Here is a 26,697-nt window from a genome sequence, read left to right as displayed (position 1 = left end):
GAGAGTTTAGCTCAATTTGAGTGGGCAAGTTTTTTGATTATTTTACTACTTTAAGGTGTCATTAGAGCAGAGATTAATGTATTGTTTTGCTTGCTGTTAATTTAATTTTCATTTAGCTCTTTTGTTGGTCAAAGAAGTTCATCAAGGAAAAATCAAACAATGGACCATCAGTTCAGGCTTGTTTCTAATTTGACTGGTGGGCTACAGACCAGAAATTAGCAAGAAATTGGTAAAAAGTACAAGAAAATAGCAAAAATAGCACAAAAAAATAGCACAAAAAAGACCAAAGACAAAATGGGAAAGTAAGAAAATGAATTAAGAAAAAAAAGAAAAGAAGGAAATTACCTGGTAGAAATACATATATATATATATATATATATATATATATATATATATATACGTATATAAGTATTATAATTACAAACACAGTTCTATGGACATTTTTCCTTCGCTTTTTACAGAAGTAATTTTGTAAATTCACCAATTTTTGCAATTTTCCATGGCAAGGTGCTCATAGCCTTTTTCAAGAAATCAAACCAGTTTGCTCAGAGTCCAAAGATTTAAATACTTTTTGAAGGCGCTGAATACAGCCCAACAAAAGTGATGCCGATCCAGGTGTCAAAGGGTTAAAGCAGCTGTTCTCTTATGAACGATAAGGGTAATGTTACCTGCAGCTATTTTTTTTCAGTTGTTACAATAGGGTGTAGAGGTGCAATAAAATCCAAACCAAAATCTAGTGGAAATGTTCTACGCTGTTGGAAAATGTGGTATCCTGAGCCAGAGACTTTGTTCCTATGACAGCAGCACACAAGTCCTGCAATCACTGTATACACGAGCTCTCCCTCTTATTGCTTCATGCTGCGCAACACAGTATTTCTGTACAACCACAGCAGTCATTGTGCAGCCAAGACGTGTGTAGGTATGTTAGGGGGATATTCTGTTGTACAAATAGAGTCACAGCAGAGACACAAACACGTAGGGGAGGCTTTAATCTCAATCTACCTGACAGCTTGAGTAATGGAATCATTTTACTGTTTTCCAATTAATTTTCACACGCACACGCACACACACACACACACGCGCGCACACGCGCACACACGCACACCCGTACCCACTCAAAGCTTTGAAATCTGGAGTTGGTTAAATTTGTTCTTTCTTTTTTTCCCCTTAACCACTGCTGGCAGCCAGCTCTGCTTTTACAACACACACACACACACAAACACACACACACAACACTAAAAATGAAGATTGATGAAAGCCAGTTTCTGGTGTGTTGATATTCTAAATACAAGCCCTCCTTTGATCCTGTGCCTAAGTGCGTTTGTGTGAGTGTATTTTCCTGTAAGAGATTCTAAAGTGTGTTTTAGAAAAGAACCACTCTCTCCTGATCAAATCTAACACTTGCTCACACACACACACACACACACACACACACACACACACACTCACACTCCAATAGCAGCCATGCTTTTTGTAATTGTTTGGCCCTTAAAGACTGAGTGAGGGCATACCTTCACCAAGGCTGCACAATCCTCTTAAAGTGTTGCTTTAATAATACAGTTTTGCCGTCCACTCCGCAGAGGAATGTAGTCTACATATTCACAGTCTCGCGGGGAGAATCCATAATGGTTTCCTGACCTTTGCTCTAAAACCTCCATCAGGCCAAACTTTCACTTGGACACAAGAAATTTAATAATCTAATGAGGCAATTTAAATGAAAAGTAATGCACATATCAGTGCTTCCCAGTGAATAACCCCTTTACATCTCAGTTGTTTCACTGTCCGTGCTTTTTATGAAAACCACCGTCATGCCTAAAATGATCTGCCAAGAGGACAAAATCTTTTTATTTTAATGACCTCATGGCTTTCCTCTAGTACAACCCTCATGACACATTTCAATATTTTTTAGCTTCATTGCTGATGATTCAAAATGCTGACACAAGCTGAGAATGAAAATATCCCTCCTAGGAAGCTTTGCTCAGTGAAGACATTCGCTGAGCCTACAGGTACTTTGTGTTTAAAAAAAAAAAAGGCTGTTGGTACCTTTTTCCATACATTTTGGGAATGTCCTCCTGTGGCCAGATTCTGGAAGAGGGTTGCTTCTTACCTCTCTGATATATTTGAAATCAGCATGCCCCATTCTTTACTCAGTTGGGTCTGACACTGCCGAGCTTACAGCAGCGAAAAACTGCTTGCTGCCCGCTGGAAGCCACCCCCCTCTCTCTCTCTCTCTCTCTCTCTCTCTTTCCGAGTGTGAGTTTTGACAAACCTGGATATTGTGTACGTAGAGCTGTGGACAGCCTGGGTGGACGGGGCGAAGGAGACAACTGTGGAGATGTGGAGCTCAGTCCCAGTGAACCTTAAAAGCCTTGTGAAATGAATATTTTGTCAGGAGTCGGTGGTCTGGATCCCGTGGGGGTGTGGTTGTTGATCCCTTTAGTGGGACAATAATTTTATTTTGTTTTTATTTGGTCTTATTTCAGTAGTTTTGTCTTTTAGACATTGATTTTCTGTATTATTACAACCCTTTTTAATGGATATATACTGTACAATGGATGTCAATAAAAGAAAAGTATTTGATCACAAAAAAGACTGAAAATATACCTTTAGAATATATACAGTTTTAATGTTGTAGATTTTAGAAATATTTTTGAAGTTCATTTGTATGGCAGACAAGTAGCATTTTGCAGTGAGACTGCAGCAGAACACAAAACACAAACCTCAGTCTGATTCTTAAGAAGATTTTATTTTGTCCTGCAGTGAAACAGTGGTGGAGGGAACCCTGACCCATCCTTTTGCACTCACTCTGTCTGAGGAGACCTTATACTGGACTGACTGGCAGACCCGCTCCATCCACGCCTGTAACAAAAACAGTGGAGACAAAACCAGAGAGATCCTCAGTGGGATTTACTCTCCTATGGACATCCAGGTCCTGGAGTCCTACCGCCAGCCTTACAGTGAGTCAAATATTTTACTATATATTCACTATAGATGTAAAAATAACAGTTCATCTCGTAGAAACCTGGATGAAAACACACTAAATGTGTCTCTGCAACACGCTCTACAGCACAGTTATTGCTTTAAAGTCATGCAGTTTGAGTAGGTAAAACCTTCATACCTTCATCTTTTTGGGAACAAAGAAAGTGGACATGCTGTTTTGAGAGGCTAATCATATTTTCTCCTTCACTTGTCTATTCTTCTTTCTCTGTTGGCGTCCCTGCAGTCCACACTCCCTGTAGTGACAATAATGGAGGCTGTAGTCATCTGTGCCTACTCTCTCCGGTCCAACCTTTCTACAGCTGCGCCTGCCCCACTGGAGTCCAGCTTAAACCAGATGGAAAGACATGCAAACCAGGTATGGATCCCTCTTATACCAGTATGACCACAAATCAAACAGCCATTTATAATCCCTGAGGAAGAAAAGGAAAACCTGTGAGAGGTGCAATGATATATATTTTTTAAAGTCAGTATTTCTTCCATTTGTTTGTGCTGTGTTTAGGATGTTTCTGTCAAACTAGTTCTGACTAACAGATGCTGAAAACAAAACCTCAGAATGATTTGATAATAGATTTGAAGGGATAGGAATTTGAAATACTTTTTCCATGTCAGTGCACTTGTGCATGTAACTTTAAAATATTACATGCACCAGAATTCATGGAAAAACTATTTGCGCTCTCAAATTGTTGCAAAAGTCTTTAATATAAGCAAGCATCCTGTCAGAGACCTTCCTCAATGCATAAACAGATAAAACATGCACCATTTTTTTTATTTACACCATTTTGTGTGTTTGTTATTCATTCTTAACACACAGCCATGAGCTGATCAACTTAAACTGCATTATTTTCTTTTTTAATGACAGTTTATATATGAGGAAATCACAAGTGTGTAATAATGTTATTTAAACTGTGCAGTAAAATGAATTAAACGTGGTTGTAGTCAGGGTCAGTCTGAACAGAATTTGGTGGTTGTAACGCTCAAAATAAATATATCCATTGATTTAAAGATGTCTTCTTACCAATGTAAGTCTATGCGCAAAAGTGTCTTTGGGCTCAATGGCATTGTGTGATGGACCCCGGAAATTGCAGTAACACTGTTTGGTCTCAACGAAAATTGCCTTCAAAGACTGGCGCATTTCTTAGGGCTTGATGAGACCGTGTAAAAAGTTTCCATTGCCCTGCACAAGATATTTTCTGTAGCAAGTTACATGCAGCGATGCAAGCAGAGCAGAGAATTGTGTACACAGCTACAACTTTTTAGAGTCATTAGTATTCGCTGTTGCTAACCTCCGTTACCATTGTGTTTGGTGTGTCATGTCGTGATGCAGGACAGAGTTTATCAGCCTGAAAACAAGTAAAGATGACCTCTCTGCTAGCAGAGCGGGCCACTAACTGACCAGCCGCCATGTTGATTCCCACGATGCTGAAACAATAGAGCCTTATTCTGCAAAAACACAACACTGTGTTAGAGTGCGTCTGTGTCTGTTAGCCTGTGTTATGTGAATGTATTAAATTTGAATGAAGCATGCCAACCAATCACTTAGCCACTGTTGACAATAAAAACAACAATGCTCTATTGTGTTAGCCTGCAGATTGTGTGTTTGTCTGTGTGTGTGTGTGTGTGTGTGTGTGTGTGTCTTTGTGTCCGTGCTTCTAATTTGTTTTGCTTGGCTGGTTAAATTGAAGGCGTTTGTTATTACGCTGGCAGCAGAGCGTGTGTGTGTGTGTGTGAGTGTGAGACTGTTTGTCAGGGGTCTTTAAGTGTCTCAGAATGAAGTCAAGCGAAGAGAAGAGTGGAATCACAGATGCTTTCCCTCCTTCCTTTTCATTCTTTCCCTTCACTTATCCCCCCCTCGCCTCAGTCATTTAGGTAACGATGGAACAACTTTCAGTGTCAAATGTGATTGGTGCCAAGGCTGAGAGTTGCCAGATTGTGATTGGTTGTGAAAATGCAGCTGAAATGAGAGAAAGAGGCAGAAAGATTTGCATGAATAGCAGAGCTATTTGTTACTGATATCTGAGCTATCTGACGTTATTTTAGACATTTAAGATTTAAGACCATAATTTAGACTATAGTTATTTAAAATATTCCATTGTCTTTGTAGATTGTATAAAATGTAGGTTTTAATAAAAAGCAGACAAAGCTTGTTCCAAGGTGGTGGTGAATTTGGGGTAGGCTTTCAGTTTCGCCGGTGATACTGTTTACAAACAGGAACCAACAATTCCTGGATGATATACCTTTAAGATTCAGGTGAATGTGAGACAAAGACGAGAAAGAAAGACTAGGCAGATAGGGGAATAGAGAGAGAGAGACACTTTGAACTGCATTAAATGTGAGCTCTTCAGAGTCAGAGGTGTGAGAGACAAAGAAAAACAGTTAATTGTCTCCCATGAGGTGAGTTTGGCTCCTGTTAAATCTGAACCAACAGCCAAAACACAGTGGAGGATCCCTCAGGACAGCAGAGCCCTTTGTTTCCACACTGGATGGAGCGAAGAGGAGGCAAGAAAAGTGATAATAGTAGAGCTCGGCTCAGGCTTCAAATTTTTTTCACCACAGATAAATCAATGTTTTTGGAATCCAGATCTATGACTTTATATGTCCGTAGGACATTATTATTATTAATAGGTTATATTTCTGCTCTTTTCCACTCTGCCTGGTAATCTTTACACTATCATATGGGTGTTGGTGTTCTCTCCTTTAGGCATGAGTAACATCACTTTACTCATGTATTGTATTTTAGTACAATTAGAGGTACTTACATTTTGTGCTACTTTATTCTACTTCTCATATTTCAGCGGTTGCTACATACTTTTCATATTATGTTCTCACAACACATCTGATAAGCTTATAAAATACACTGAATTGTTAGAGATTAAACCAGTTGTTAGCGGTTCCACCAAAGAGACATTTCCCCTCACAGCCTCTCAGATTGTTTTAGTCTGAGGCCCAAAGAGGTCAAATTACTCTTTATATCAATAAAAACAATGATTTAGGAAAAGTTTTTTTTTTTTTTTTTAAGAGAAACGAGATCTTTCTATCAGAACTTTGTTTTGTTTGGAAACAGTCTTGAAATATTTTTCTCCACAGATAGATTGATTTTGGACTGTGGGGTTTGGCTCTAATCCAAATACCAAATACTCAGACTTGGATCTGCCGGTTGGTGCCTTGATATCTATACTTTAATGACACAAGCTTTGGAGAAATCTATAATTTTTCCAATGGGTGGAAAAGGTTTATATGTCAAGTTTATAATAATGAACAACAGAGGAGTCTCAGAAATGCACAACTTTATTCTTTCCTCTCCCATTAGTCACCTCACAAGTCCTCAGATTCATCTGGCGACCCTTTTGAGTGTTCCCTATGTTAGGATTTACTGGATTCATCAATTTAAAAGTCAATATAGTGGTTAAAACCAACTCCTCTTTGAACAGCTACAGCAGTAACATGACACATTGATGCATCAGTACTAACATCAACACTGACAGTTTCATGTGTATTAATATTTCAGTTTAAGGGAAAATTTTACTGGACAACCATCGCTCATATTACTGATGCTAAGCAAATTAAGCCAATCATACTTATGTACTTTCACTGAAGTGTGTTTATAAAAGCATAGGTACATTTATTTTTGAGTTTGAGGTCATAATTCAGGGTTTTTATCTCAGGATTCAAATACATTTTTTTCGTACATTCTATACTATTTAAATTCTGTTTTGTAACGGCTCACTTTCGATTGCATGACTTTCCTATAAGGTTATTTATCATGTAATTTTATCATTATGTCATTAAACTTCATTAAGCGTTGATATTATTAGATGCTCAAGCCACTTGCATATATATTTGCATTGGACCATCTAGATGATGTGGTATTTCTGTTGGTTCTGAGAGGTTGGTTCTCTTTAAATTTTCCTTCAGAACGACCCAAACGCAACAACTTTCCTCAACCACAATGTACACACAAGGGGAATTATAGCTTATCTGATCCCAAAACTAACTATGATTATATCTTTTCAAGCTGTTGGTGTTTTTTTGTGTGTTGAATTCAAAGGGTTTGCCCAGGATTACCCAATGTTCCTTGTAAGGGTGGCTTAGTAACTGTGCAAAATACAGCAGTTGGACCTTTGTGAGGCTCATAATGTTTGGTTGCTGTTGAAATGGTGTGTGTTGATTTAACTCTGTGGTAGTTTGTGGCCGTGTTGTATTGGGTACTTTATATTACAAGGTGCAGTCTAAGCACAGAATGACCTTTTCAAGTTCTAAAAAAGGTCAAAGGACTTGGTTTTAGAGAGAAACAAGTCTGGACAGCCGTTTTTATTTCTGGAACTATGGCATTGTCAGCATCACACCTAAAATTCAGTCTTCACACCTTTATTTGAAGACAATCAGTATGTTAACATTCACAGTTAAGTCAAGTTACAGTCAGAGCTCCATTAGGCAATGTAATTGGACTGTTGACTGGAAATCAAAAATTGAGCTGCTAACAATTAAACTTGTCTGGTGTTTAGGAGCAGAGCAAGTTTTACTGCTGGCTCGACGGACTGACTTGAGGAGAATCTCACTGGACCTACCAGACTTCACTGATATAGTACTACAGGTAAAAAAAATACACACACACACACTCTCACACACACACACACACACACAAACGTACCAGTCCGTTCTCATTGCACTCTGTTGTATTCATCATTGTTCCTCTGTTTATGCAGGTTGATGACATTCGCCATGCCATAGCTATAGACTATGACCCAGTTGAAGGTTACGTTTACTGGACAGATGATGAGGTTCGAGCCATCCGGCGATCCCACATTGATGGCAGCAATGCCATGATGCTTGTTACTACGGAGATCAACCACCCAGATGGCATTGCTGTGGACTGGGTGGCCAGAAACCTGTACTGGACTGACACTGGGACTGACAGGATAGAGGTACGTCTTTACGTCAGGGCTCTGATTATTGTAAGATGCTGTTGTTAGGAAACCAGTCTGTGGTTCACTTTGTTCACCTAATTTATTGAAATATAAAACCACTTATTGAGTCACTTGTAATAAATATCTGCAATACTGACTACTGTCTGAATATTCACAGCTCTCCAGCCTGTAGGGTACTTTGATATTGTTTGATAAATGTAAATTACATCACAGGTTAATCCCTGTGCAGCTAAACTCAGACAGCAAACATCATGGAGTTAATCTTAATAAGGAAAAAAGAGACCACCACAGAAAACAATTAATGTGAACAAACAGACTGGATGAATACAAACAATGTTGTAATGCTAGTATGTTGTATTTTATGTATATATATATATGCATGCATTATGTTGTATCCCAGGTTACCAGGCTGAATGGAACCTCTCGAAAAATTTTGATTTCTGAGAACCTGGATGAACCCAGAGCCATCGTCCTGGATCCCATGAATGGGTAAGTGTTAGCATGTCAGTTTCACTGATCACCAAAAAAAAAGCCTAATCAATGTGTAAAATGTATAATTTCCCTGAAAGTAAACTCCATCTTCTCTTCTTTCCCCTGTCTCTCTCAGCTACATGTACTGGACAGACTGGGGCGAGCATCCGAAGATCGAACGAGCCAACCTGGATGGAACGGACCGGGTGGTTCTGCTCAACAGCTCTCTCGGCTGGCCCAATGGATTGGCTATTGATTACGCAGCAGGAAAGCTTTACTGGGGAGACGCCAAAACTGACAAGATAGAGGTATGTCTAATAGCAGTCTGTACAGCTTCTGTGTTCGGTTTCAAGAGCTCCTTCTCTACAGGGAGACAGCTGAAAGACAGGACACAAAGGAAAAGGGAGAAATAAGAAAAAAAGATGAGGTGGAATGAGGAGAAATGAGATGTTTGTGCATACATGTGTGTTTTAATGGTGATCCAAAGGAATGTGGCATTATGCAATAGCTGGACAGACTTACGCACCATTGTGTAAGATTGTTGTCGTCTGCTCCAGTCTCTGCTGGTCCAATGTGATCCGGCCTGTCTCGTTCTTGTCTGTCATGGTTTGTTATGGTCTGTGCAGGCCTAGTCTGACCTGTTGTGCATACTGCCCAGTGTCAAATTGCTGAATATTGAACTCTAGTGTCATTGTCTCTTGTTTGTTGACGCAAAGGAAAGAAGGTGCGTTTGGGGCTGCAATAGAAAAATATGTATTATGTATATGTATATTATATATATGTATATTTTTTAAATAACACTCGACTCTTGACTGACAAAAGATCCCTGAAGGCGAACATATCTCGTCACGGATGATTGACGGCAGACTTAAAACATGCAATGTCAGACAATGTCAAAAGGTGTTATTATTGCTTTGTGGCTGTTTTTGGAGCAGTAACAGTCAGTCCGTTTATATCAGGCATGTCAAACTGGTCCACAGGGGGGCCGGTGTGGCTGCAGGTTTTTGTGCCAACCAACCAAGAGCACACAGTTTGACCAATCAACTGTCTGAAGACGGAGATCAGTTGATTAAATGAGTCAAGTCTGGTGTGCTGCTACTTGGTTGGAAACAAAACCTGCAGCCACACCGGCCCCCCTGTGGACCGGTTTGACATGCCTGGTTTATATCATACGAGTCAAATTCTTGTCTTCGACTAAAACTGGACTTTTAAACTACATGTAAACATGTAAATATAAACGAAATATTTCCACAGTGCTGATTTATTCTGAGCAAAAGAAATGTTCTCTTTATCACCTTTGTCGTGGCTTCTTGCCATCCTCTGCTTCACGCTGTGTGACGGTGAAACAGAATTTCAAAATAAAGGCGAAATGAAAGAGGATTATATAGATCGATGTTTACACTTCACATCGATAATACAGGACTGTTGTTCATTGAATCGACATACCGATCTACATAAATGCATCATTAGACTTCTATTTGACTTGCAACTTGTTTACATTTTGCTGATTTGTTTGGTGTGTGACGTAATGCGTCAATTGGAAAAAGGTTCAATAGCAACTAGCTGAAAGGGGCAAACTACCATCTGCTATGGCGGACCTACTTGCGTCAATAAACTGATTCTCGCCTGGTGCTTGCATACTGGGACAATGACAGTGGTCAGACTAAATGGCCTAATCGAGCTATACTTGTAGCTCGACTTAACTGTGCGTGTTAACGTACTGAGTGTCAGAAGGTACCTTTCTTGCTGCATGGCTGTTTTTTGGTGCAGTAACACTGTTGCCATGACTCCTTCCTGGTGAGTGACTGTTGAGAGCATGTTGGAAAATGACTGCATGCTGTCAGCTGTCATCTTGTCATTTCATCAGTTTGTCATTTGAGCACTGAACTATGACAAGGACACACACACTGTTTATTTCTTGGGCTGTGTAGAAGTCCAATGTTGTCACATCACATAAAGAAAAACAGCAAAAAACAGGTAAAACCTGAGACTAATGCAGGCTGATAAAGGAGTGTGGGGCAGCTGCTGTCTGTGTGAGTGAAATATATCTATTATATGTAATCATATTTGTAGGTAAAGTTTATTAAAGAAAAGAACAACCAGCACTAATAAGGATATCCATAAAAATTAAGCACATTTCAAACTTTCTGTAGGTGTTTTTCTACGTGATGTTAAGGTGTTAGTAAGCAGAAACAATCACATTAATGGTTTTTCCACCAGCAGGTTGGTGCAGTTCGGTTCAGTTCATTTTGGTACGCCTTTTTTTCTGTTTCCATTGTGAAAAGTTGTGGATGGTACCTGTAGTACCTTTGGAACCGTCCCTATTTTTCATCACCCCTCTTCTCACGGTACCTAACACACAGAGTCGGTACTAAAGTGTGTAGCTAGAAACGCTGCAGTCTGTTGATTGGTCAGTAGAGAATTAACACTCTGTGCTCAAGGCTGAGCTGTGGCTGGTGTATATTGTGACAAGTTTTATATAAATTAGTGAACTATAAAATTAAATTATGTTTTGCTGCCTCTAGCAGAACCTGACTGAGAAAAAATGAATTAATTCACTCGGCCGACTGTTGGCTACTTTTAAGGTGTAACGTTTACTTGTAATGTTACTCAAATCATCAACACACCTTAAATTTCTATATGACAGCTTTGACCACTACATCTTTTTATATTGTCTCTCTTGGATTACAGACACTTTTAGTAATAAATGGATCTTTAAACATTAAAAAAAAAACCAAAAAGTATAAATTGTGGCTGGATTGTGTGAACTACTGTATATTCTGATTCTCACTCGTACCGGTGTGTCTCAGCAACACTAAACCCCCGCTGTTGCCTGACAAGGCATCAGTGCACAATCCTGTTATTTATAAATATCCCATAAAGAGAGACGCTCGCTGCAGTCCTGTTCTGTGAACAGTAAACAGGTAGCAGACTTTACTCTGTATCACCAATGAACAAGGAAATATACAGCGAGTGCTCCTGGACGGAGCAGCAAGTGACAACAACCCCGTCCACATGTAAGAGTACTGTCTGTGGTGCAAACGCTACACAAATCTAGGGTCTACTTCTTTTGGTTCCAAAGATACTGAAAGTCTTTGATGGAAACACAACTTAAGTTGTCTGATTTGGAGGCCAGGAGGTCTCCACACACAGTCTGAGAGGCAGAGGACAACAGAGCGAGGCAGGGCTGGGGGCTGGTTGTTGTTCTCACTGCCCTTCCCCCTCTGCCCAACACTTCCAGAGCTCCTTTAAAGCAGGTGATCTCCATTCGCCTTCACCCAGTCAATATCACACTCTGTTTCTTTTTTCATACATTGCAATAACTGTAGGTCCCTCTTCTGATATTTTTGTCCCTGTGTAATTATTTTTCCACTTTAAGCGTGTTGCTATTCTTTGATCAGTGTTCTTTTTCTTTCCATTTCTTCCTCCTCAGCTTTTGTCTCTTAAGCTCGTCTGGTTATTGTCACTGTGATTTTGTGGTGGTTGTGGCGTCTGCAGAATTGGACGAGTTTACTAGTGTTAACATATTTTCATAGCAGCAGAGAGAAGAAGAGAGAAACTAGAACAAAATAGTGAATGTCTGAGCTTTCTGGCTGAATGCTTACCAATTGAAAAGGGGTGGCTCTCTCTCTCCCTCTCTCTCTCTCTCCCTCCCTCTCTCTCTCTCTCTCTCTCTCTGTCAGGGTGAAAGGACCCACCTCAAAGGGCTTTTTTTTCACGTTTCAGCCTTGTTTTTATCCTGTTGAAAAGAAATTGCTGCTGGGTGTGAAGACATTTCCATTGTATGTCTGCCTGCGTCTCTCTCTCTTTCTCTCTCTCTCTCTCTCTCGTGTGTGTGTGTGTGTGTGTGTGTGTGTGTTGGGGTGTGCATATACTCTTATTTCTTTCACTGTTTGTTGTTACACACACATATGAAAGCTAAGGTTAAACGCCAATTGTAAGATTTTAAGCCACGTCCCATTTGTGTGAATTACACCCCGATGACAGAACTTTGGACTGACTGGAAGTTAAGTTAAACAATAACTCTTTTTATGTTATCTATTATCAGTAATAAAAATCTTACTACGCTTAGTACTGTTCAGACCTGCAGAAGCACACTGGTATCGTCCCGGAGGTTAAGAAACATGAGCAGTGAGATTATCAGAGTGTAATTGTATTGGTTTTACTGGCTAAATTACAAATGTCTGATAAAACTCAGCAACACTTTGATCACAGCCACATTCGTAATGTGACAAGTGTTGCTGAAAGTTATCGTTCAGAGAAACATGAACAAGGTGTATTGTGTTATCTTTGGTTTGTATAAGATTCACTCAAATTTGTGGCTGAAGTTAAAAGCGGGGCCCAAATTTGTCATAGCAGGATCAAAATAAATTGTATACCGCAAGTCTTTAGTGACATTGGATTATATTTCATTGTGTATAATTCACTCTTTTACTTCTCTGAGAATTTGATTTTAACAATGTCCTGGTGTCAGAACAGAAAAAATGTAGTATTATTTTTAAGTTCATATGGTTGCTGAAGACACGAGTTACAATATACAAGTATATAACAAGTGGATGGTAATTTGCAACAGCATATCATTGCATTTCGCCCATCTTATTAAGGAGCTAAAATTGCCACGTTCAATAAATCAAAACGCGATATTTCAGGATATTTTTGCGATAATTATATTTTTAATGATATGACAAAATTACTTTGAATATTTTATTATATTGTTATATTGTATATTCAATATAAATGTAGTTTGCTGACAAATACTCAGAAACATTTAACAAAAATCTCTCAGTCCTTTAGTTTGTAAAGAACAAGTAACTCAAAGTGAGATTCAGATTCTTTATAAATTGTAAATATTACAACAAAACAAAATCTATCAAAAATTTTACATCTAAACAGTTGCCAATTACAAAGTTTTTCTGTCGTGCCGCCAGTGTTGCGTAGGTTTCCATCAGGGCAGGCTTCTGACGAAATTACCTGATGACACAGATTCCTGTGTGTGCAAACAGCAGGAGAGGAGAGGGAGAGAGACGCTGTGCTGTTTACTTGAGCGATAAGTCGCAAAAAGAGTCTGGAAAGTCCGGGGCTATTCATAAAACATTCAGGATGCCCAGACTACTGACCCACCACCACTGAAGTTGCTCCTGGCCGGTAGCAATTTTAACTTTCAGCCACGCTTGTTGCTGTGTGTAATGGTATGATGCCATTATGTCAACACGTCGAAATATTGCCATCATCACGATGTGAATTTTTCTCATCATATGAAAACTTACACCAGTATTATTGTGGACGATATGATATGGCACGCCCCTAGTTTAGTGTGTAAATGTGTGTATTTACAAATCTGTCCGTTGTGTTAGATTGTGGTGGAGACCGAGCTAAAAGAAGGAATGAGTTAATCTTAACCACACTGACTTTTTTCTTTAGCTGTAACAAATAATTGATCTGTTGATTGAAAGAAAATGAATGGTAGATTATCATTATAATGAAGCCAGTTTTAATGGGTCCTTGTTCACCAATGCGAGAATTCGTACTTTTCAAGGTCTTATAGTAAAGTTAAAATAGTTTGGATTTTGAGTCTCAGTTGATAGTATGAATTGCAGTATATTTAGTATATCATATTATTTACTGTGTCAGTGGCCTGTGTGTGTTTATTGTGTGTGAAAGCAAACCTGCCAAAAAGTCGAAAACCAAACAGCGCCCAGCATTTTACCTTTGGAAAGAAGAGAGAGAATGATAAATGACTGAGGCAGACTGAAGACTGTCTCCAGGAACACCGAAGGACTGCTCTCTGTCTCTCTCTCTCTCTCTGTCTCTCTGTCTCTCTCTCTCTCTCTCTCTCTCTCTCTCTCTCTCTCTGTGTTTTCAAGTCTTTTTTAAAGAAATCTGATTCCCCCTCTGCAACCTCCTACCCCTCCCCCCACCTCTGTGGAAAAAACCCTCTGAAGTTACCGCACCCCCCCCCCAGAGGAGTGTGTGTGTGTGTGTGTGTGTGTGTGTGTGTGTGTGTGTGTGTGTGTGTGTGAATGTGAGTGTTAGCTGCTTTGACTGATGTGTTGCTTTCTCCGCACACACAAAAAACGGCTGCTTTGTTGTGATTATGCAGATTGACTATGTGTAGAGCCATTCAATCTCACCACTGAGCCATATGGTAACTGCGTCTGAGTGTGTGTGTGTGTGTGTGTGTGTGTATGTATGTGTGTGGATGAGGTGGAGAGCAGGGAGGTGTATATGGTGGAATTTCCCCTGCTTAAGGCCCTGCACCTTGTTTCAATAGCTCGCGTCCTTGCCTGTGTCTTGTTTTCTGTAACCGTGCAGCTAAACAGGCTAAGTCTCTGCAACACTAACTGAGACAGACAGTATGTTTAAATGTAAATGTGTAATTTAACCAGATACATTTACTCAAACACTGTATTTCAGGATAATTTTGTGGTTGTTGTGCTTCACTTGAGTACTTAAATTTTTATGATACTTTCTTCTTTGACTGCTTATCTGCATTTCAAAGAGCAGCGTCCTCCAACTTGACAACGAGGGCCTGCATTTTAAATAATCAAGTCTGCTCCAACAAATAGAGAAGACTAGGTCAAAACCTAGTATTTGGTTGGACTGTGTTTGAAATGCGAGAGGGCTTTTAGTTTATAACAGTGCCGGCCATGCGTCTCAATTAAACAATAGAAATGAATGCAAAAAAAGAAAAATGCAGCATGTGTACAGCCCCAAAGAGAAGGGTGCAACAAATTGATATATTCAATTTCATAATCTGTATAAAGTATATTCCCTTCAATAACCATTATATATTGCTATGAAAACATAAACAAAAATCTCTGTATTTATTCAACTGTATTTATTAAAGTTTCTCACCAAAAACTACATTTTACAAGATTACATTAAACACATTATGATAATGTTATAATTTACCTTCACCCAATAATTGTTTTTACTATTTAGTGCTTGAATGCATCATAATGTAACAATGGAGATGGTTTGGATGTCAGCAAACTTACCTCCTTTTTTATTCTTGCCTCTCTCTTAATGTGGATGCTTTTGAAGCACAGGCAAAACTCATCATGCATTATTTTTATCGGGTCGTGGCGTGGATAATTGATCCAAGTTGATCAGATCGATGGATGAAAGGAGAAGCAGGTTGCAGGGTGAGTGAATGCAAACCCAGCACAATCAAGTTTCACTCTCAGTGCGCCTGGTGTTCTGCTGCTCCGTCTGTGACAACAGTGCGCTCTGCACATAGAGAAGGCGGTGCAGTAAATAACCACACAGTATTTATATTTCAACAATGTTCCAAATGAATAGTTCAGCTTCAAAAAAGGCAAATCTATTTGTGGCAGCAGATGTTTACATTGTGGGGGCCTGCAACAAATAAATGAAAGTGTGGGAAAATCTGCTGACGCAAGAGTGAAGCTGAGACCCTGAAACTTAAAGTCCAGTTCTTGGACGAAGTGTGTTGCACAGAGAAAAAGCAATAACATGCCTTGAAGCGAGAAAATTAGGCGGAAACTGATTGATGATTACAAAGAAACCATGGCGCTTGAAAAGAGGATCTGAGAAGACACAGTTCAAGAATTTGCCACAGAACTCGAAACCTTTACGAGAAACTACAGCACAGTGAAGGCGAAGATGGAGGCAAAAATGAGGCAAAGATATGACACCCTTCAATAAGAACATCAGGAGAACAGTGAATACCTTTCTAGAGGATAAATCTCTGCAAGTACAGGAGCAGCTGAGGGCCTCAGACAAAGAGCAGAAAAGACTCATTCACAAAGAGCTGGTAGAAAAACTCAGAGGAGAGTTTGACAAAATATTCCACCTGAAACACAAGCTCCGTAACGGTGAGAATGAGTTTCTGAACTGTCGACTCACAGAGGAAAAGTGTGAGACTGTCATGGTTCAGAGAGAGGTTTTGTGCCAGGAAAATGCCTCTCAGTCTCATCAGATCCTGAAGCCGAGCAGGAAGTTTTGGGTTTTTAAAAAAAAGCTAATTTATTCAGCAGCAGCTGCTGATAGATAGCTCAGGGTGAGGACGAGCTCCTCAACCAGGTGGACACGCTCCAAGTTCTTCTACAGCTAAAGATCAGGGAGACCGCCACCCTCATAGTCCATGAAACTCAACATGAAACTGCCTGACAAATTCAATGCAGAGAAGCTGGACGGACGCCAGGAGGCTGGTTGTTACGATGGTTGTCCCTGCTGGTCAAACAGGAGCAGCAGAGACAACCCCACAAAATTGCCCATTTTTTATCTAGAAAATGAGCATCAGGTGAAGATGGATGTAACAGCAGTTAGCACTGCAGCCTCACAGGAAGCAGCTCCGGGTTCAAACCTGGGTGGGTTTACTAAGCACATATAGATCAGATTTGTTCAAGAATTAGAAAATAAAATAAAGATGGTATTATAAGTTGTAGAGCTTCTTTGTTGCCATTAGGAAACATCACCTTGAGCTCAGCTTTAACCCTTTGAAACCTGAGTAAACTGGCTTGATGCTTTCGAAAACATGGCAAGAGGGCGATAAGCAACTAAATAAGAAATGGCCCAAAAATTTGCTAGAAATGAGTGAGATGTTCCGAAAAAGAACCTGAAAATAAGCACACAAAAAAACCCAATAACGAGAAAATAACCTATAGTGCCAGAAATGTTCTTTTTTCCTCCTTTTTTAAAAACTTGGAATATAGATTTGAGTGTATATGTATAATTAAGAGAATTATAATTTTCTGGACATTTTTTATCTAATAATCCCCCTTCAGCTAATTTTCAGATCATTTCCTTCTCACGTTTTTTTTAAATGTTGCACTTTGTAGTACATGTCTTGCCAAGTTGCTCATTTTGTCTTTCCCCATGTTTTTGATAGAAATTAAACCAGTTTTCCCGGGTTTTAGAGGTTTAAATGCTTGTAAAAGGCGTCTGAATGCAGCAAAAGAAAAATTATGTCAAACCAGGTGTTAAAGGGTTTGCTGTAGTGGGACACAGTTACAGAATCGAGCAACAAAAACAGAACATGTAGAGGACAGTAAGCCAGGAGGTCAGGTTTTAACATGACAGGCTATTCTGAAGTTGGACTATATGGACTAAAAATACAGCGTATACTGCATGACAGTATGAGTAACTGCATCAGGACACGTGGTGTGCAGAGTAACATTAGAATTAGAGAAAGGCGTGAAGGATAAATCTTCACTTATTCTCTTAATGTATCATTTGGATGTTGACACAACAAACCTGACTTTTTTCTCTTTCATTGCTTTTCCTGAAACAGCGGTGCAGATCAGTGCTTTGGATCAGCTCTGCTCTATAGCTGCCTGGCAAATGGAGCATAGCTGAATGGATCAATTAGATAAAAGATTGAAATGAAGTTTTGTGTGGACGTTGGCCTCTTAGTGGCTCTGTGCTGCCCTGATGCTTTATCCCCTGTGAGGGCCGTGAAAGACGATTTGAGACGGCTTTGTGAAACGGTGGCGCTTCTCTTTAAAACACTGGCAGTGGTGATAATGGAGCAGGCAAACACACACATAGAAGCTCCATCTCCCTGACAGGCAGCAGGAAAACTAAGTTGTCTGTTCACTGCTTTGACCAACCACCTGAAGGAATATATGAAACTTATACCAGCCCTGCATAGTTCACTCTATGTGAAATGTGGATTATATTGAAATTAGTGAGTTTTTGGGTTTTGCCAGGGTTGTCTCTAGCTCTTTTTACACAGAGGTCACGCTTTAGAGCCACTTGGAAGTACGGCTTTGCAATGTGGCTATAAAACAATATCACAATATTTCAGGGTATTTAACAATATTTTCGACAATATGACAAAAATACTGAGAATATTTTAATAATCATTTTTAGAACAAACTAGTTTTTTTATGTCAATTTTAATGTAGTTAGCCTTCAAATATTCAGTAAAAACTGAAAAACTATCTTTCACTTCTTTCATTTGTAAAACAGTAACTGAACTATAAAAAACATTGTTTTAAATCCATAAATAGCACATATATATACAGCAAATTGTGCTTGATTTCTTCCAGAAACATGATAAGAAGGCAATGGACAACTTAATAATAATTGCCCCAAAAATTAGCAAGCAAAACAAAAGTGTGAAAAATAAAATAAAATTTAAAATATATGTGTTTATCAGTAACATAACTTAGATATATAATAATATATGTATCCTTTTTTGGACAATATCTGATAATCTCCCACAGTCATTTTCTTGTCAACTGTTTTTTTTTTTTTTAATTTTCTGGATATCTCATTGCCTTTTTTCCCATGTTTTCAATAGAAATTAAACCTATTTTCTCAGGTTCCATAGGTTTTAAATGCTTGTGAAAGGCGTCTGAATGCAGCACAACAAAACTGATGTCGATCCAGGTTCTAAAGTGTTAATTAGTAAAGCGATTTAACATCTGACAAGCTCTGCAGGGTTTACGTGAAATGGACAGTGAAGTGTCAGTGTGCAGCTTTCCTCTGGGCGGGGAGGCAGGTTAGATGTTACTGCTAAACACAACAGACACTGATCGGGTGAAATTCATTGGCAAGTCAGATCAAGTTCAGTCATGGTTGTTTATACTGTCTATTATTACAGGCAATCTCAAAGAGGTTTACAGGGGTGTGTTGCTGGTGGGGGCTGCATCTTCTTACATAACAGGCAGAAACATAGTTAACACCATTACCACAGAGGTGAGTCACTAAATATGTTTACATGCACAGATAAAGCTGAGCTACGGTTATAGCTCGATTAGGCCATTTAACTGGATTACTGTCCTTGTCCCAGTATACAAGCACCAGGGGAGAAGATTTATTGAGAGATGTCCAACTCTGTCGCGGATAGTGGTGATATGTCCCCCTTCAGCTTGTTGCTATTGGCCGAATCACAATCACAACTGTTTATTAACAATAACTTCGGGGTAGAAAACTGCTGCATCACGTAGGCACATAAAATCAAACGGCGCTGAGCAAACTTTGCCTTCATTGATTAGTTTTAAGCCACCTAAAAAAGTCAATATCCAGCAGAGTGTGTATGCTATTTTTAGAATATTTTCACCACTTAACCTTGCAGTAAGACAGCTCTTACTGATGGGAATTTGAAGACGTTAAGTCAAAAACACCAGACTCCATTAAAAAAAAAACATTCATTTTACTCCACTGAACAGTTGAGTTGCTGATTTATTGCCACCTCCATCAGCTGTTGTCTGAAGTAAAAAGGAGCAAATATTCAAATATAGTGTAAACTTAAACAGATAATGACGTTTTTAGGTGGCTAAAATATGTTTTGTATACTGAAGTACATTGTTTCTTCAGTGCCGGTGTTGTGGGACTGTGCTTTATTTATCAAAGGAGGAGGCTGGGATGTCATTTTTTTAATTTAAAATAAATACAAAATACTACCATTTAAAGTTGTATGTCCCTTACCTAAGCCAGTTTTGCAGTACCCCTTCTCCTTCATAAATAAGGAATGGTCCCTATCGGTGCGGCGACTAGGAGCAACCGCAAAACGCCTTATCTAGTCATAGTCCAACTGAAGTGTTTACATGACGGAGTAAATCGACTTCCAATCACATTATTTGGTTGTGATAGTCCGAGTTTCAAGAAATTCAATGTAGTACGATTTCAGTAGGACTACCATGTATATATGTAAATAAAAGAGTTTTAGTCAGACTGATGCAATAATTCGCCTTTTTCTAACACCATGTAAACACACTGACAGATAGTGTACTTTATTGGAGTGCCCTATATGATGAAATTCTTGCAGACAGTTTCTACCTCCTGAAGACTTTATCTTACATAAAGCAGCGTAGAATCAGACACACCGCTGAATTATAATCATGTGTGTCCTTTAAGAAATACCAGAATCATCAGAGGGTTAGAGTGAACCTTCGGTGTGCTGTGCTCTCAGGTTAGAGAAATAACAGAAACACCTGTTGTTGCTCAGAGTTTCCACAGTGTCCTGCCAGCTCTCTCTCCTCCCTCTTTCTTCCATCCTGTTTCCCTCACTCTGTCTCCCTGCTGTACGCTCTCCTCCATCCCTGTTACCACAAAGTGACAGTAGCTGCATGTCTCATTTCCTCTGGGAGCTCAGCCTCTGGCCCACATCTGTCTGTGTGTGTGTGTGTGTGTATGTGTGTGTTGTGGCTGATCTTATGTCTCCTATTAGAATGGTAATATTGTGGTCTGATGTAAGCAGTGTTGTGGTGAGCAAGCAATAGCAGCTACTAGCCCACAGCTGTGTGTGTTTATTTCTGTTGTGTCTCGAGTGGATGAGACACACAATAGAGGTCAAGTTGTCACGGTTTGACTTAAGGTTGCCGTTGGAGCCAGTCAGGTCGGTGCCTGACGATTTTTAATGGTCATAGTCGAGAAAAACCCTACAAAGGGTACATGTGAAGGACACAATATAAGTCACAGGGACTAGGGGGTGACTAATGTTTTTTTTAGGGCCAATACCGATTAGCAGTAGTTAATGAGACTGATAACCGATATTTGAAAACCGATATGCATTAATATTTAAAATAAAAATAAATCTTTGACTCAGTATGTAGGATTTGGAATATAACAAACTCCAACACAAAACTTTGATTAAATGCCTTTAGCATTTTTTGATCAAAACTGAAAGGTTCAACATCATATACTGCAATTTTTCAATAAAGTGAACTAAAAAATTAAATAGGAAATGATAAATTAAAATAACTCCCTGAGGTTTTTAAAAGTTAAAGTTTCCTCTCATGCTGACATTTTCTTTGCACTTTTTAATTCATTAATTTTATCAACAATCATTAAAATAAAACGCTGGTATAGATAATCGGCAAAATGCCAAATATCGGCCACAATAATCGGCGAGGCCACTAATCTGTTGACCCCCAGCAGGGACTGTTTAAGCATTGCAGTATCACTTTGTATGTTTACATGTACAGTTAAGTGGATGACTGTCTTTGTCCCAGAATACAAACACCAGGGAAGAATTGATTTATTGATCCGTGTATGTCCAACTTTGTCAGCTAGTGGCAGTAAACCGTTATTATTTATACAGTTTATGCTCTAGACCATATCTAAATCATAACTGCTTATTCACAATAACTTTGGGGTAGAAAACCACCACTTCACATAAATATAATTAAACGGCGCTGAGCAACCTCTGCCTGCATTGCTATTTCTAAATCTTCCTGTGTGACTTTGACTTGAAAAAGAAAAGATTTTTTTCAAATATTTGTTTTATTTTATGCTACTTTTGGCTCTGAAAATGCATCATTTCATGATGTGATCCAATGTAATTGTAACTTTAAAAAACACATACTGTTAGGATAAAAAAACACCTAAGAATATAATTTACATCTCAACTTTTTTTTTTTTTTTTAGAAAAGCTGTCACGAAATCAAGCATTTCAGGCCACTACAATCACAAAAACATCCCACAAAAATCCTGGAGGGACTGAAAAAGGAAGTAGCCTATGCTGCAATGGACACAACAGAATAGGACCAGAATCAATGCATAATGTATTAAGGTGACTATGCAAGTAATTTATTGACTCAAAAAGGTGGATTTAATCTTTTAAGTCACTCCTTAAAGATGACGTGAGATAAAGTGTCTCGTAAAGCAGGAACCACGAAAAGTTCTGTTTGGAAGACGCATACACAAACAGCATCAAATAGGCTCATGTGTTTTATAAACAGGAAATTCTTAAAACTTTAAGGATGCAATAGCTTGGACATTACAGTTATTAGCATGTAAAGGTTACCAATACAGAAAAAGATTCATTTGCAGCCAAAAGCAACTGGAACTCAGTGATGACTGTTATTATTATCAATCAGTTTTCTTTGTGGGTGACTTTAGAGTATCATCTGTCACACGCTGGTCAGTCTCAGGTTGCACATTCCTGAAAAATTCCTCCATTATGAAACACCCACACACATAAGTAAACACTCTTTACGGTCTCTGTTTGCTTATGTAGGAAACAGATAGCAGTGTGTGTTTATGGGTGTGTGTCATAAATGTGTGTGTTCTGACCACAAACAGCACAGTTTGGGATCGGGGTCAGATAACTGATATATTACCAGCTGAGGGGTTAAATAGTTTTGATTCCTGTTTAATTAATATCAGTGTTAGTGGATTAAAAACATCCGTGTGCTGTTTTCATTTGCCTTGTTGATAAAATACCAAATTTTACAGTGATCTCTTATGTTCTTACACACACTGCAGCAAAAAAAACCTCTGTATGGGGCCTTTATCTCCAAGAATTTAATGCCATTTGACTGTCCTCGTGGTCTCTCAATGAAGAGTTGCTGACATGTTTGTACAGGTGAATCTGTTCGGCCAGTCTTTCCTGTTAAACTGAGAATCAGAGCTCAGGCAGTCGACGCCAAAATTCAAGCTACAAAAATTCAGAGGTGCTGTGACAACTTTTAGAGCCCACGTACTTGACGCAAAAGGATGATACCATCATTTTCCAGAGTGTGAACCTCACACTGGGGACACTACAGCGAGGATAAATCCAGCTTAACATCGCTGTGTAAGTTTGTAGTTGCGCTCATCTGTCTTAATGTCATTCTGTGAGTCTGGTGATCCACAAAGTCCTCCAAAATCTGCTGTCTGCTTTGTGCTCTCCTTGAAATTTTCACATTTTTAGCTGAATGACAGAGATTGTCACTAACAGCAGAGAGGCATCACACACTTCAAAACCTCATTATATATCCATTATATTAAAACACACAATTTGTCTCAAAACTTTAAAACGTTACTTTAAAGTTGGACTTTAGGTGAAAATAAGAGAACAAAGTTTCTGATCAATAAATGTCTCGGTGCAGTATGATTGGAGCAGAATCTTGTAAGGGTGTGATGCTTTATATCATTAACAGTAAAAATCTTTTTGGCTGTTGGTTAGAGAAAACATCAACTTGGACTCGTGAGATTTTCAAATTTTAAATCTTTTTCTTAAAACTATTTTTCTCACATTTCATATATTAAACAACTTATCAAAAAATTTAAATAGTGGTTGTCAGATCACCGGGTAATAAAAAAATAATCTTGCTTTCACGAGGGCGACAGCTGAGGTCGGGGGCATTATGTTTTCAGGTTGTTCATCCTTACCTATGTACGTCCTGCCCTTTTCTGTGAACGCAATAGCTCAAGAACGCCTTGAGGGAATTTCTTAAAAATTAGCACAAACGTCTTCCAGGACTCCAGGATGAACTGATTAGATTTTGGTGGTCATAAGTTCAAGGATACTGTGACATTGTCTGTTTCATTCTTGAGAATGCGATATCTCAACAACACCTTAAGGGAATTCATTCAAATTTGGCACAAACATTCATTTGGACTCAACAAGTAGCTGAATTTGGTGTTCAAAGGTCAAGATCACTGTGACCTTGCATCTGTTTCATTTTCGTGAATGCAACATCTGAAGATAGCCTTGAGGGAGTTTCCTTAAATTTGGCACAGATGTCCACTTGGACTTAAGAATGAACTGATAAGAGAGTTGCTGAGAATCTGGTGGTTGAAGGTCAAAGGTCAAGATCAAGGTGACCTCATACAACATGTTTTTGGCCGTAACTCAAGAACCATCCTGAAACTGTGCTGACTGTATAGATCATGTGTGCGTGAAGCATCCGTGTTTATACAGACATGGATGTAAACTGTAAATGCAACTTCAGTGGTGTGTGGAGGCATACAGCCATGCGGTGCTATGTGTAGTTTACTCCTGGAGTCAGGTGATGCTTTAGAAAGGAAATAATAGTGAATGAGTTGAGGCAGATTGGAGTTTTGCATATGGACGCACAGTAAGCAATCAGAGGCATCAGTGAAACTCTGGTCGGTGTCAGGCTTTGGGTTTCTGGGTGAAACACTGTGCGCCCTCCTGTTATCCACAGGGTCCCATTCATCCTGTGTGTTTCATTACGTTTATCAGAGAATATCCGTGTGCGTGTGAGCGTATGTGAACTGTCCTGCGACGGTCTGACTTCTCCCTGCGTGTCCGATCAGACCTTTGTTACTTTTCTGTTTGCTCTCATTCTGTCTTTTTGTCCCTTTTTTCCCCCGTGTCCATCAAGAAATGAGACGTTCTCACACCCAAAATGAAAAAAGACGGGGGAAAAAAATCACGATCCCAGTGCATAATTCTTCCTGAAAAAGCCAGCGCAGAGAAAGAGCAAGCAAGAGAGGAGGAGAGGGCAGAGAAAGGGAGTCCCTCTGCCATCTTTTCACTGGGATGGCCATGTCTAATTGTGTCACAGTGATAAATGAATAGGTTTTTTGTGGAGGGGTCAGGAACCTCCCTTGGATCAGAGGCCCATCAAAGTGAATAGTTTATTTTTTCTGTTTGCTCACCCCCACCCTGTGAATGGATATTTAAATGAGTATTCACTAAACAGATAGCTGGATACTCTGCTCCTCATCACAGCAACCACACTCATTCGAGTTCTGCTTTTCATAGCAACACATGAGTTCAGAGTTTATACACGATGTCAAAATTAAATCACAATCTTTGGTATGTTTGAGCAAATGTTAAAGAAGTGAAACTGATCATCACTAGAGTTATTCTAGCTCGTTTCAAACTCATCCGTCTTTACAGGCGCTACCCTTTGCTTTCTGTGGAAGTACATCAGAGTTTGTGGAGTTGTGTTTTGCTTTGGTTTGAAGACTAAAATGGTTTCTGTGGTAGATTCCTCAGAAGGTTTAACCCCCAGTCGAGAATTTCTTTTCTATATGTGAGCATGTGTGTTTTCTTTTTTTTTAGCATTACTTTGTCAACTATCACAGTGTTATTTTTTTTTTTATTAATACGTAATTGGAACTGTTTTCTTATTCTAAAAAGTTTTTTTTAATTAAGGCTAGACTATAATTCAGTATTATCGTACATTTCATTTGATGGACTCCAACTCAAAACTTTTTTTAATGCCTTTAGCAAATGCTTAATCAAAACTTTCAACATCAAATACAGCATGTTCCCAGCTACTTTTTCATAAATTCTAGTGAAATTTTAAATAAAGATCAATAAAAATTGCTCCCTCAGATTTTACAAAGTAAAAGTCTCTCCCATGCTGACACTTCCTTTGCACTTTTAATTAATTAATTTCATAGGCGATTATTAAAATAAATCGCCTTATACGGATAATCAGCAAAATGCCAATGCCAGTATTTCTTTGCTTTACGAAATGTATTGTTCTAATTTAGGTATAAATAACTATGTAGTTTATGGAGAGTTTTGCTTTATATGTGTTAAACATGAAACTGATGAAATGCATAACAAATAAACACATTTCACTGTACGAAAGATTTTTTATCTAAAAATCCATAACAGAGCAGTTTTGGCATTGGTTTATGTGTGATAAAAAGTATTAGACATGTAGTTGTACACAAAAAACCCAGCCTTTCTGTCAAATATCAAAAACTCAACAAGACAAAACAAAACAAAGAAAACTGAGAATAAAAATAAAAATCAGAAAACATTCTGTTTATTAAATGACATCATTGGTAGTTGTTTAAAACCGAACATCTGTGAAGAAAAACCCTCAAAGTTGTGGTTTCCTTTGATTTCACAAGTGAAGAGTGTTTTTGTCTGGAACTTGGGACCACAGTGGAAGATTAAGAAATTATGGAAACTTTAATGAAAGCAATTGCAAGTTGGAAAACACGTTGAAAGATTTCTGGGACGTTATGTACAGAACGGCAAGGTGTCAGAATGGCGTGATAGTCCAGGCAGTATAAATTCATTGATGTGATCAACTCTGACTGGTCAATGGATCAATTATCCACCCCATGACTCAAACTCCTAAAACTGCTGAGGAAAAAAAAATGTATAACAAGTTTCACCTGCGCTGTGTTCACTGACCAACAAAAACGTCAGAATTTAGAAAGACAGAATAATAAAAACCAGAGGATCAGCACTAATGTTAATGTAATCTTATGGAAATGTGTGTGTGTGTGTGTGTGTGTGTGTGTGTGTGTGTGTGTGTGTGTGTGTGTGTGTGTGTGTGTGTGTGCATTTGATTGGCAAACACAGTGGGTTACTGGATGATGTTGCGTTGCTGCCAAAGCCTGAACATGGCCTCATACCATCCAGTACTCACACTGTGTGACCTGGACCACAGCAAGAAAAATAAACACACAGATAGCAGTTACACTTTATGTGATTTCGCCATGTGTGGGAATCGGTTTCTCTTACTTTGAAAGGTTAGCATCTTAATCTTGGCTCATGAAACCAACAAGTCCTTTTATCTGCTGTACAATGTGCTGCACTATTTCCAAGCATTGTCACAAACTGTCCAACAGGATTCCTCCCATTTGTGAAATCTCTGGCATGGCACGCTGAAGAATTTCAGGC

At 38.9% G+C, this 26,697-nt stretch overlaps 1 protein-coding gene across 2 annotated transcripts in view; it reads left to right on the top strand.

Moving 5' to 3' along the window:
* Positions 1 to 26,697, top strand: part of lrp5 (low density lipoprotein receptor-related protein 5) — a 94,256-nt gene that overhangs the window by 38,537 nt on the left and 29,022 nt on the right. For both annotated transcript variants that reach the window (XM_088079788.1, XM_042495472.2), the window contains exons 6-11: positions 2,761 to 2,957; positions 3,224 to 3,355; positions 7,503 to 7,591; positions 7,704 to 7,922; positions 8,326 to 8,414; positions 8,533 to 8,704. In XM_088079788.1, the coding sequence (XP_087935914.1) occupies positions 2,761 to 2,957; positions 3,224 to 3,355; positions 7,503 to 7,591; positions 7,704 to 7,922; positions 8,326 to 8,414; positions 8,533 to 8,704 (898 nt within the window). The remainder of the gene's footprint in view (positions 1 to 2,760; positions 2,958 to 3,223; positions 3,356 to 7,502; positions 7,592 to 7,703; positions 7,923 to 8,325; positions 8,415 to 8,532; positions 8,705 to 26,697) is intronic.

The sequence above is a fragment of the Plectropomus leopardus genome, chromosome 7 (assembly GCF_026936395.1).
Source record: "Plectropomus leopardus strain MGB_pleo_1.0 chromosome 7, ASM2693639v1, whole genome shotgun sequence".
Classification (NCBI taxonomy): domain Eukaryota; kingdom Metazoa; phylum Chordata; class Actinopteri; order Perciformes; family Serranidae; genus Plectropomus; species Plectropomus leopardus.
This window is presented reverse-complemented; position numbering and strand designations above follow the sequence as displayed.